This window comes from Tachypleus tridentatus, chromosome 9, assembly GCF_004210375.1.
Source record: "Tachypleus tridentatus isolate NWPU-2018 chromosome 9, ASM421037v1, whole genome shotgun sequence".
Lineage (NCBI taxonomy): Eukaryota > Metazoa > Arthropoda > Merostomata > Xiphosura > Limulidae > Tachypleus > Tachypleus tridentatus.
This window is the reverse complement of record NC_134833.1, coordinates 51581699-51596001: the sequence shown is the minus strand read 5'-3', so window position 1 is coordinate 51596001 and position 14303 is coordinate 51581699. Positions and strand designations below refer to the sequence as shown.

Below are 14303 nucleotides of genomic sequence, written 5' to 3'. Positions count from 1 at the left end.
GCAGAAGTGATGTTCACGCAATTCGTCATTGCTCATAATTTACCCCTAGCTGTAGCCGATCATGCAGGACATCTATTCAGAAAAAATGTTCCCAGAATCTGATATAGCAAAACAATATGGCTGTGCTAGAACCAAAACTGCAGCCATTGTACAAATGTTGGGTTGTGAAGATGACAAAATAATTGGAAGGGCAATATCTGAACTATCAAATTGATACTTTCTCAGAAACTGTCCTTCAGTTGAATATTGACAAGTTTTGGGTTCAGCTGTCTACAGTTAAGAATGGAAATGGCAACCAGAAGTATGATATTCTGTTTAGAGTTATGCTTGGAATTCTTACAATCTTCCATTCTAATGCTGATAGTGAAAGGATATTTAGTTTAGTGACTAAAAACAAATGCAAGTTCAGACCAAACTTGAGCACCTCAGTTTTGAGCAGTATTATAACACACAAGATGTGTATGCAATCAAATGGACAATGTTGTTATAACTCCTAACTATCCAGAGACATTCTCATGAAAGCAAAGGCTGCAACAGCTGCAAACCTATTACAATAAGTGTCATAAACATGATATAAACTAGTCTTTACACAAAGGCTTTTTCTGCTTACTGTTTGTGCATATTCAATGTTGTTTTACCAGCATGTTTGTTACTCGAAACTAAATAAAAGAATTTCCAAATATTTTTTTAATTTATTTATTAAATACACAAAACACAGTCATAAATGAGCAACCTATAGCAGTAATAAATAACAACAGTTATAATTATAATATAATAATAATAAACAGCTTAGAGACAATGGTCAGACCTAGTAGCTGCAAATGATAAAGGGCTCTGTCTACAATCATTATACTCAGTCATTTGAAATAGTTGGCATCTCTGTATATATACACTACAATTATTTTCAAAATTAACAAATTAAAACTTTTTATGAAGAAATTTATATACTTTTTAATTCTAATAATGTGTATATTGTGCTGTTCCACTGCAACTAAATTAAAACAATCATAAGAATTAATTAGTAGACCATTGATATGTGTAATAAAATATTAATGTCATACCAATTTTCATCAGACATTACTAATAATCCAAAGACCATATATACACACACAAGTTCCTTCACTGAGTAGTTTTATGTTATGAAAATCAGGTTCTTAACTAGATGCAAAAATACTTATCCATTGCTAACCCTAATAAATTATTTTACAGTAACTTAACCCTTTCCAAACAGGTGTCAGATTAGTTTGAATGCACATGCACATTCACAATTCAGCTTTATTTTCAAAAATATAATTTACTTTATTTCAAATACTTTTTACACAAATATCCTTGACTCAGTAGTGTTTTTCATGAATAAGAAGTCAATAAATGTTCAAAGTATAATTTTCTTTAATTCTTGGGTATCTGAATTATTAATGTCTCACTTTTAAACTTATCTTTTAATTATTTTCACTGATTCTTAAACTTATGTTTAATTCTTGTCACATTAAGTTTTGCTTCAGTTAGCTTGAAGTTTATTTAAGTTCATGAGTTCTTGTTTATTCAACTGAATTTATTGATTGAATTGACATTTACAACACTGCACAGGAAGACATTTAGAACTTTTACTTGTTCTTATATTTGAAAATGGTCAGCCCAAAGCTAATCATCATCAGGAAAACAAGCTTTACAGCTCTGTGCTCGAGAATAGTGACACATGAAAATTGTTTGAAAAGTCTACCCTCTCCTGACACAGTTTGAACATTCAATCAATACATTGAACATATGCTTATCTTATCCTGTTTATAATTTTAATCCAAGACTTTTGAAAAAAAACAACAAAAAAAACGTCATGGTGGCAGCTCATAACAACACAAGAAAGAAAAATGATTTTACTGACAATTTAGACAGAAATAGTGCTTTAAAAATCAGCTACAAGTAAGCACTCAATACATGTGACCATAAACAAATTTATGAAATTCCTGTATAATGGCCAATTCTTGGAAAGTAGGATAGGAAAAACCTTTACAACAATGACTCACCTAAGTAGAACCTCAATTAACAGGGGCACCATTAAGAACAGGTCTTTTCCTTTCTTCTACTATCATTGTGACCAAAATGTATATTGCAATAACAAACACCTTGATAGTCCAATTGAAGACAGTGTCTTTATTCTTATTCTCTGTATGGGCATTCAATAAACTGGACAGTTAATTTTGTATGCCTGTACAGTATAGTAATAAATTCCAAGTATGCCAGTATGTCAGCTCCAAATCATATACTGTAATAAACGTTTTCACAAATTCAAAAAGCAACCTTATTATTCTCACAAATTCTCATTATAAACATTAACATACATAAGCTGACAAATTCCAAATGTTCTCAGAGCAAGGTCAAATCAGTTTATTCCTGTGACCATGCTTTGTTGCTCTCAAGAGTATTATCTCACAATATTACATAAACAGTCCAACGATACAAGCAGTAATTTAATACTTTATTTTCAGTGGATTTGTACTTCATTCACTGACAATAAAATAAACACAGAAAATAAATGTGAAGTACTTAGTAGTTCAAACTCTGAAGAGAAGCACTTTGAAACATTGTTACCAATAATAAAGAAATTATGGTACAGCTAATCCACCCCTGAGACCTCCTGTTGATAATGCTCCATGTTATGGCAACCTGTATCCCTCATACACCAAACCAGATGGGGAGCCTTCAAATTCAGAAACTGAGTACAGTCAACATGGAATCCTGCTTTACCTGACTTAATTTTGATATTAAGGGTACCTTGCTATAGAGGACACTTGAATGCAGTTGGGAAGCACCCTTAATGTCAAGGTTCTGATTAAGTGAAGATTAGAAAATTTACCATTAACAACAGGCCAAAAATTCTTAATGAAAATTATTTTATAATTTGTTATTACTGTGATACTCAAACTGTACAAAACATAAAACTCAAGTTAAATAAAATGCAGTTGACAAATTTTAGTTTCACATAGTGTATCATTAAGTTTTAATTTTTTTATTTCACTAAGAAAGAATAATGCCACATTTATTAAATGTTAGTAGGTTAAGTATTGTGAAAGCTGGGAAAATAATTTGGGACAGGATGTTGACAGAAAATGTGTTAATGCATTTTGTGTAATAATGAGAAACCACCAACCTGTTTCTGTTGTTTCTGACTTCTATTTTCAGCTTCTAAGCTTTGTTTCAGCAGCAACTTAATCAGCTGTTGTTTTGTTTCCTGAAAAAATATGAAATTATATAAACTTCTGTTCACTTACATAAGAAATGGCTAAATAAAACAGTGCAGAACTAAAAGATTTCATGGTTTGTAGCCTGTATGATCACCCAAGTCAAATTATTAATTCATAACCTTGTGTTTTAATGACTATATACTATTAATTAACTAGTTTTACCCTACTTTTCAATTATTGATCTTTTGAAACAAAATGGTCATCAGTATAGTAGTAGGGGAAAAAGTGATACACAGCAGTAATATAGCTAGTACTGCAGTAATAAAACCTTGTGCAGGAATAAATGTGTCATTTTCTGAGCACATGAAGTCTCTAACTGGGTTGAATGACAATCATGTAGAATCACATACAGATACAGATGATGAGTTTCCAATAAAATGAGAAAAATATAAAGATAAATAAATTAGTTTGGGTTTTCTTCAAACAACAGATATGCTGAAGAACAAGGGCTTCAGAGAGTGCTTGATAGACACAAACAAAATGAATATCTAGGCATACAATAAGGTGCTAGATGGTTCAATATGCCTAGACTTAACTATTGGCAGGTCTAACCAAATTATGAAAGTAGACCAAACACTACTTTAATACTTGGGAAAGAGTTTATAAACTCCTGATAGTTGGCCTGTGTAATGTACCACCTCGTACAAAGCTTACCTTTAAAAGACTAACAGAGAATAAAAGTCATCTATGTGGATGGCATATTGTGTTTTTTTTGTTATACATTTTAAGACAGATACAAGTACATTAGAATGACATCTCAGCCCATCATAGACACAGACTTTAAATTCAAGCCACCATCATGAAAAATGTGTGAATTTCAGATGCAGAGTATACCAATCCTTACCAAATTTTAAAATTTATATTTAGAATACAATTATAATTTATTTTATGATGTTTTCACCCACAAATATTTTTTAAATCATGATATTTAATATATTTCATAAAATACCATTTTCAAAAATTCCACTGTATTTCTGCACAGTTCCAAACAGTGCAATTACCAACACTTGGTAATTTTTTTTAGCTCCTCTGTGATCTTAAAATCTACATCAAATCTGTTATTCCTTGAAAATACAATGAGCCATATTATGTTTTCACATTATTTTTTCCTCTTCCTTGTTAGTTATCTTATTACTACAAGTACCTCCTTTATCAAAAGACATTTTTCGGGTCCCTACTGTCATGACTTTGAAAACAGCAAGAGCCTAAGGCTAAAAACTGTTAGTAGAAAAATGCTGATCTATCTACATCACTATAGTGTAAACAAAGCAATTTTACTAGAATTTCTGAAGAAAGGATGGAACATAAAAGTTTTGAAAATTTGAGAACAAAACATAGATTGAATAGTTTTGTTTTTGTTTTTTTTGTAATTTTCTGGTTTTGTTCTACTGATAATGATTTTATATTTAATAACAACATCTATTTGAATAATTACAAAAATATGTTTCTATAAAATGACGTTGTAAAGTTTATTAAAAAACAAGAGAATGTACAGTGGAATCCCTCAATATGGGAAAAGATTTTCCTCCTATTTTTAGGGTTATAAAAAATATTCCAGAAAACCAGAACTCCTCTTTTCCAAAAACCAGAAAAGTTTTCAAAATTTTGTTCTATTTCAACAAAAATATTGAAAACTGAAAAGTCTTTGTCTTGCTTCATTTCTTTGACAACAGACAGGGTAAATCTCAACTACAGCTCGGTGTCCTACAAGGATTGCTAATCCATCAGAACAATATCATTCTACCAATTTGACAATTTATTTAAATATACATCTTTTTGAAATTTAGAATTCAAACAACATGCTGCTGTTTTTAACAACTGAAGAATTTTATAGATTTTGTGACGTAATCTTTGTAAAGTGAAATTACTTGTTTGCTCAAAATAAAATATTGTATACTCATTTTATAGTAAAAAACTCACTTTTAAAAACGAAGTTAAGATTGTTTTGAATGGATATTAAAAGGAATTATTACAAGTAATAAAGTATTTGATGAGGACAAAAGCTTGACAGACATTGTACAATTGTTACTTGTAATAAAGTTCTTTTCATTACCCAATCAAACCCTCTTCACACTTTATTGCATATCTATTCTTTTCCAGTAGTTTTGATTTATATAAACCATTTCCACACCTTGCAGTTATGATATTGTATGCTTTACCACAATGTTATTTCTGAATAAGGTGGTTGTTAAACAGTTTTTGTTTACTACATTTGTTAATTTGTCTATAATGTTATGACATAACTTTTAATATACATTTGTGACAAACATGATTTTATTCATTTATCTGAATTATGATTGTGTCAAAAGTAAAGTGGATTGTTGAGCATACAAATTACAAAACCTTCTGGGTTAGAAGCTTTGATTGCTGTTTGTAAATTTATTAACCTAGTTTCAACCAGTATTGTAAAAACACATGTAGGCAAGATGTTTATACTTAATGATCAGTAAGCCTATTGCCACAGGCCAGGATAGTAAAATGTCAGGTTAACATTGCTAAATGTGTAAGCTTGGGACATGGATACTTTTGTAGTAGGGAGATGATTGCATTCACCATTCTCACCGAGAAGTGCCACTATTTTTTTTTTAATACTGATAAGTAAATCCTGTAAAGACTCAACAAGTCAAGAATAAAGAAGCTATAACTAGCCCATTACTATATGAATGGATAGAAATCTGGATGTTCTATCAGAGGCTGAAGAAGGGTCAACAATGATGAACAACAATTCACGAGAGAATCAACCTCTTCTGGATAAGGTACTAGAAAGAAACTTTAAAAAAACTTAGTTGAAAGACAGTAGCCTAAGTACGCCATAATTTCTTACAAGACATTTGTAAATAATATTTGAGTTATGTGTATATAACTGTCTATATCTGCTATCCCTTCTTTTTTGTAAGTTTACATTATGCTGTTTTACATTTACATAATTTTACCATTTTACTTAATTTTGTGTTTCATTAAATCACTATTGTTACTTTATATACACAATCTGATTTCCTACTTTAAGTAGTCAGTTGAATTCACTTGTATTTTGCATAACAGTTTTGATTTTGTACTATATGCTTTTTTTTTCCTCTTTCAGTATTATATTAGTTTCTACTTTGTATATATATTTAACATATTCAAATTGTATTTAATGTCAGCCAAATTTAAATTATTAAATTAATTCCTAAGCTCCAAAACCTTGATGTATCACTTTTCACTGAAGTTCCTGTCAAAGAAGCCTGTAATATTGCACTTGAACTCTGACCCTAATCCTTTAATTCATATCCCCAACATACTTTTTTCCCTATTAGAATTCATAACACCAAAAAACAAACTTCATTTTCAATAATAAAAACTTTCTGTAAATAGATGTTTTACATATGGAAAACTATTTCATCTATTCTTGCCAACATATTTATGACCCAGATTAAAACACAAGCCATACAACTGTACTTTATCCTCCCCTATAGCAGTACAGATATGTCAACAAACGTTTGTCAGTTTCACTTCTATAGAACGCATACACTGCTTTTGAACAAATAAACTCCATTCACCCTAACATTAAATTCACCATTGAACATGAAAATGATATACAGTCGTCTTTTCTTAATCTCAACATTATCAGGTCAGACACATTTCAAAATCAAAATTCACCAAACAAATCCCTCACAGGCTTCTACATTCCCTGGAATTCTGCCTATGAAGCTAAACAAAAATTAATATACTAAGAATCTTATATACACAGCTTCACACATTCACTCAACTAAGTATAAAGATGAAAAAATCAACTCTGTGAAGCATTCCTTCATTAAAACCAACAAATTTCCACTAACCATTGTTGAAACATTTCCACACAACCACCAAAACAAAAACCTAAAAACTGAACTCAAACAAATTTGAAACTAATACACCAAACAACAACAGAACATTACACTGCAGTTTACCATCTATACCTGATATTACCTAAAAAAATAATCAACACTTGGAAAAAAACATGTGATCAAACAAAACTTCGATTGATGTCAAATTCACTCAAAAACCTGGCACTAAAGTCATTATTAAATAAAATCTACACAGAATCACATAGTTCCAATGTCATTTATAAAATAACAAGGAATAACTATCCAGTATTTTACATTGGAAAAACAGGTACAATATTTGAAAACAAATTAACTGAGCATAATAAAAAAACCCTCTCATTATTTGTAATTTTAAACAAAAAAACTCACATCAATAATTATAAAATTGAGAAAAAACAGCCCCACTCTGAATCAATAACCTGGAACACCAAGATATCTATATCATACTGTGAAGCAATATCTGGTCATGTGACTTGTTTGTTCTAAGCTGCATATATACTCATGTATCTCTATAATACATTTGTACCTGAGGATAACAAAATCTCATTGAAACATCATACACAAGTTTTTTCTTCACACAGTCAAGCCATCTCAAAACATTTAACTTTTAATCACTTATGTTTTCATTTAATTTCATTATTACCCTAAGTTTACTCTTATTTTGCATCATGTAAAGTAATTTAGAACTGCAATATTACAACAGACCTCAACAATGCTGTAAATTATAATTTGTATCTGTCTTCATCTAGCACAATAATGCAGATTTAAGAAAATCCTTATTAATTTTCAGTAGCTAATTAGTTCAAAAATAATTTAATATAGAGGCCAGCAAGCCAAATTTCATAAAACACTACTTGTTATATAAATAAACCATTTGATTCAAACACTTCAGTCTATTCTGTATTATTCCTTGTCCATGTACGATTAAAAATGTATGACATTTTTAAATGTCACTTCTTAGTCTCACTTAATTTGCAGTACTACCTTTCATTAATGTATCTGCTGACACTGTCAACTTTTCCTGCAAGATGCACACAGCAACATTTTAACTAAATAGTTACACTTTTCTAGATGTGTGATGCAATCATGGAATAAAGTTGTATTGCACAAAATACACTGTAAGATAAAACATTTCATACATGAAACTTAAACAAAACAATATTCCTGTTGAATGTTCTTATATTTTAAAACTTCATCACATAATACACAAGTCATAATCCAACCACATTCATTAGCTTACCACAGTCCTCTGAAAACTCTGAATCTGTACAAACTTTAACATTAGTTCCTCCTTCTTCTGGCTTAGCTCTACAGCTTTAGATTCAAGTTCTGAGACAGACTTGTTAATGGCTGATAAATATTCTTTCTTTGCTGCCAACTCAGCTTCAGCCTGGATTAGCAATCTATACAATGTTATTAAATAAGATATTGGTACTAGTAACAGCTACATAGTCTGTTTTTATAAAACTTAATCAGGCAATTGTGAACTATTTAATAATAATATAAATATTACTGCATATTCCTCTTAATATGTTAATCCCATATTTTATTTGCAATTTATGAACTTCTTTTTCTCTCTTAGCAAAACATTTATTTCCAATTCTGTATTTGACTTAATCTGATGCATTGTTATATTCCTCTTCTACCATTTTAATAACCCACTGCTGCTTTCATTCTTTCAAATAGGCACTGAATATAATGTTTCAAACAAAGTTACATTAACTCAATAAATATTTTTAAAAACATTTCACTATAATGCAACGTTCACTCTAGTATGTATGAAAAAAAATTAAAATATGTACATGTTTAATAAAAAATAAAAAGTGCAACTAAAAAAAGCTTCCTGCTGAAACAAAAAAAAATATCTGTATAAAACTCAAGTGAAAATGCATTTAAAACACTTCAAACATAAAGCGTCATAACTATGAGCATTTTTTAACCTATTAGAAATATGTTACCTTCCGAGACATACATACCAACAACTTCATTCACAGTTAGAATCCCATATTTATAATGTGGAGGGACCAGTAAGGGTGTTATCCATACAGAAAATATTCTCATAGATCATGGTCAGTCAAAACAAGATTGGTACCATAGTGAGGAAACTGCACTACATCCAGAATACAATTCATGAACTGCAGGTGGAATTTGACATGATCCATCATTACTCTGGAACTATTGAGAAGATGTGGAACAAACTATGCTCAACCAAGAACTATGGATTGTACCACTTTGCATTCAGAATTATGAGTAAGCAATGGAACCTCTTCCATGAACAATGTACTGAACCAATACTGGTCAAACAGAAGGGCCAAGCTCAACCCAAACAAACAGCTGATCATCAAATCTGAACCAGTATTACAAGTAGACCTCTGTGTACACCAGTGCCTCTCCTATCAACATCTGGGAAAAAAAAATATCCAGGGTCCTATGTAGAAAGGTCCTCCAGTTCACCCTCTTACCAAAGAGTGGAAGAAATTCACTTGAAAACTCTGGAGAAATGACCTCTGTCTACTGGAAACTAGGTGTGGTAAAGACACCCTAGCTCTAGTAGCAGAATATGGAGGACTGGCAGGATTCCCTTATGCCTCACTCATGATAGTTCACAAGTGGTGGTCCAGAAATTTAGAGTAATACAACCCAGTCTGCCTCTGGGTTATCCTATGAAACCTCTCATTTATACAGAGACTGTTTCAACCTAGATAAAGTATACTGTGTTAATTGTTGCTAATGCAGAACTAGTTTGATAAAAGCACACCTACCTGGGCAACATTTGACAATGTGGAATCCTGCAAAAAAAAGTAAGATAACTTGTAAAGAAGAAGCAGTAATAGTAATAAAAATACATCTCCTTGTAATCCAGTAGATGTGGTTAAGACAGCTACAGGAGATAGTTGAAAACCTTCTGAGGTAGATACTGCCATATAAAAGTATTAGAGGAGGACCACACACCAATGTGCACAATGTCCTCCAGTGAACAATTCAACTAGGCTACTAAAAACATAGAAATGTGATGAATCTGATGAAACATGACTTGCAAAAGTCTCCTCACTTCCAAAGAAAATCCTGAATAAGCAATAAGGATCAGTTTTTGGACCTACTTCAACAAAGTAACAGGGAATAAAAGCCAGAAAAATGAAGGATCCCAATGAATAAAAAATCATTGTCTAGCACTTCTAACTGTGTTAGCGAGGGCAACCTAATACTTCAAGGCCCTCACTAGACAAACTTTACCTTTCAACCTACATCCTTGGTTATACAAGAATGAAGGTTGAAAGGTAAAGCAGAGCAAACATCTCTGACCAACAACATCCACAAGGCAGTAGTAACAAAAATTAAACCTCAAAGGAAAAGAGATACATAGTACAAATGGATGTTGAGAAAGAATATGCAATACCACCTAAATATTCTCAGCTAGGTAAATGAAACGACTTGAAGAGGCCAGAGACCACTGGAAACTCAAATACTTTGTCTCTACAATCTAAAGGTAGTCAATAAGGCCATGTTATATGAAGACAGGAATAAATTCCTGGAAGAACTGGGACAAATCTGTACACTACACCCTTGACAAACAAATCTCTGATAGCCCTATAAGAAAGTTCCAAAAATTCAAGGACCTACAGGAAATGGAAACCCTATAGCTTGGGTAAATAACAGTGGTGAAGATGTGAACTGAATGACTAATCCTAACACAAGGACCTGTAGTACCCATAGATTTTTGGTAAAGGTTTTCCCCAATTCCATAAATTCTCTGAGCTGAACCCCCACTGACTTCAAAGGCATACAGTAGCACCATCAATGCTGGCATTGTTCCAACTGAACAGAGGTACCTCGTGAATATGTACAGACTCTCTTCTAAATCCTAAAGAACTAAGAAACTAATGTCAAGGGTTGAGACTCTCAAACAGTAATGGGACAATAACCCCCTGTAGGAGTTGAGGAAGGTTGAGAAGCTAAAGATAACAGAGAAGAATACAGTTGGGCAACATCAACCCTTGATTTCAAAGACTCTAGAACATCCTGAAAAATCAAGGGTTAAAAAGAAGGAAGGGCCTCACAACTCACAAAGAGTGGCAGCCAGAAAAAAATACCCTCCAACAATGCAATTCTACCTCACAAATCCCAACAACATACTATCCAAGAATTTGGGGAAAGTGCAGAAAATGACAATCACACAAAGGTAGATACTAACAATGATCCCAACTCATCAAATTGATGTAGTGACTGTTGAGAAGCCTCCAACAAAAATTGGAGGGGTGATAAATATCTTTGCACCATAGTTACGGTTAGATGAATCATAGAAAAGTATGATCCAATTAAGCGAATCACAGACTGTTCTAGAACCCCAAATTTGCAGGAACAGGTTTATTCTTTGAGAGTATAAATACACATGCACCTTATGATAATAGACTAGAGCACATTATTTCCCACAAATGTCGCAGACAAGGCATAATTGTCCCTTCACTTAAGTGAGCAGTAAATCTCCCTGCGTGAACCAAAATAAAGGATTGAAGGGAGAACTAAGTATTCCCCTTCAGACCTTTCTACCATCAAAAAAGGCAAAGACTTAAAAGCAACAACAGAAAGGCCCAAAACATCACACACTCAATTTACCAACTGAAGAAAAGGAGCCAAAGATACTTGATCCCAATTTGGCTCTTTGAGAAACCAACAGAATAAAAGAAAGCACTGGAAAAACAAATCTAAATTATCTCCAGAATGCTCAAGACTGCCTGCAAGTGCAGCCTCAGAGCACCCTGTAGAAATATCACCAGATCCAAATATATGTGTCCATTTCACTACAAATAAAGTCACAGACAATCTCAACTGAGTGACCCCCACCCAATCATCAAATGATGCTAGATAATAGAGATGGGATAAGGAGATACCTGATTTGCCTCCATGCCAAAAAGAATAATCCAGGAATTAATACTGTATATCCACTGGCCATATGATATTTTTTTTAATACAAAAACCTAGATAACATGAATATCAAAGAGTCTCCAATGATCACAGTACAGAAAAATCCATTAGTGAACACTGTTTTTAAAGTAATAAGATTATCTGAATGAAATAATTGTATACAGTACCAGAATAAAGGGCACACATTGATGTGGAAAGTGTCACAAGACAAATATCACAAAGGGTAATTAAGTAACTAAGAGAATAATAGACTTGTACAAGCAAGTAAAAAAATCAGATCAATGCTTAGATGAGCAAAAGAGGGAAACCCTAGTAGTCTTGTAATAGCTGTATTGCAAGAGGTGGTATGTTGTGAAATGAAAGTTGCTGTATTATACTATTATGCAATATACATCCATAACTGTTCACCCCAGAAAAAAGTTTCATTCACACTTCTTAACAACTGTACAACTACAGGCCTAATAATATTGAGCTAGGCCACTGTGTATACACACAGTATTAAACACACTATAGTTAATTATAAAAAGTTATGTTTTGTTCTGTTTTAGCACAGATAGCCCTCGGGTAGCTTTGTGCGAAATTCAAAACAAACTTGTTCCGTTTTTTACAAAGTATGTGCAGCTGCATCATTGTATCATATTTACAGAAAGAAATTGACTATAATTTTTAGACATCTTGTACAGATAAATCAAAATTGGGATTAGTGATTTCAATTTGTAATACTTTTTCCAAGACTAATATGAACATATCAAAACTAGATTCTAAATCACAACACTTCAGTTATATTAGGTTGAGGAATAATTCGTGAGCGTTTTTAAATAATTTCATTCAAGCATTACATGCAAGACTATACAATACTTCAATGCATGAACACATTACACCCAAAACATTTATTATGATACTTTATTTCATGTAATACCTAGGTATATAGTATGCATAGTTGTAAACGAAATTGCAAGAAATTAAATGCGAAAAGCAGATGGTGTCGAAAATGCTCGATTTTGTCCACTTGACATTCCATTTAATGAGCTGAAAATGAAAGCAAAAATTAAAGACATATGAAAATCAAACACACCATCTATTAGAGCAAAACATTATCTACCAAATGACATGAAATAATTTGCGAAAGCGTTTCATTTATGAATATATTTTTTTAACTTGAAAAAAACGCTCACGAATTATTCCTCAACCCAATAGTTTTACCTTATGGGTAATACAAGTGGAGATGTCAATTTCTTATGCTTGAGCTGGATTCTTTACAGTAGGTGTCTGTGACGTGTTGGCAATAAATTTCAACAACAAACAAACAGTACACAGTCCAGTTGTTTTAAAATAATTCTCTTTTTTTGTGTGCCAAATTTCACACAGGATGGTTTGGTTACTTTAGAACAGAATTTTACAAAATTATTCTTTAAGCTCTATTATTAAAACATAGTCTGTGGTAATTTCACTTTAAGGTCCAAACTATAATTGTTGATTAACACATTTATATCCAGAGCCTTAAATATCCTGTCTCTTTTCCATCAGAGTCTGCACAGTCTGATTTAATTACTTTAAAACACAATCTCTACTCTGTTATTATAATATGATATGTAATAATTTCATTTTAAAATTGCCATATACTCTTCTTCATAGCTAAACTCACAATCATGCAGTCTAAATTATCTTTTCTACATAACTAACTCAAACTTGATTTTGGACATGTATTTATAGTCTGACAGAAGCCTAGAATGAGCATTCTATTCACTAAGAGATTATAATCCAATAGTATTAAATTTCAAATGAATGAAACTTACAAAGTTCTATTAACATGACATAATAATATAACTGCCAATTCCCAATAATTGAACTAAACAATGTACAATTAAAAAACAATTATACAAACAAATCTGCAACAAACTACTGTTTCTAAAAACATTTAACAATCAAGCTATACCTAAGCCATCAAAATCATAACACTTCTATTAAACTTAAGATAGTCATATATACCTAAAAGGAGAGATTAGATAGAATGTTTAAAACTTAATAATGCCACTTGCACTTGTAAAAACATGGACACTATCCAGAAAAGGAAAAAAAAAAAAAAAAAAGTTAAAATAAGCAATGCATTCATATTAGCTTGTTTAAATAGCTTACTTTACTTGATGTATATCTTCAGATCCCCAAGCACATTTAGTATTCATCAGTACTGAATCCACAGTTCTCTCTAGATTTAAAACTTGCTTCTCTAACTTTGCTATATTTTGTTGGTGACGTTTAGTCTCTATAAATCCTTGTATGTGAGCTTCCTACCAGT

At 31.8% G+C, this 14303-nt stretch overlaps 1 protein-coding gene across 2 annotated transcripts in view; it reads right to left on the bottom strand.

The window, feature by feature from the left end:
• LOC143225247 (HAUS augmin-like complex subunit 5) overlaps positions 1-14303 on the bottom strand; it is a 26849-nt gene extending 12546 nt beyond the window's left edge. For both annotated transcript variants that reach the window (XM_076454311.1, XM_076454312.1), the window contains exons 1-3: positions 14144-14303; positions 8325-8487; positions 3146-3226 (exon numbers count right to left, since the gene is read on the bottom strand). In XM_076454311.1, the coding sequence (XP_076310426.1) occupies positions 3146-3226; positions 8325-8487; positions 14144-14190 (291 nt within the window). In that variant the 5' untranslated portion in view covers positions 14191-14303. The remainder of the gene's footprint in view (positions 1-3145; positions 3227-8324; positions 8488-14143) is intronic.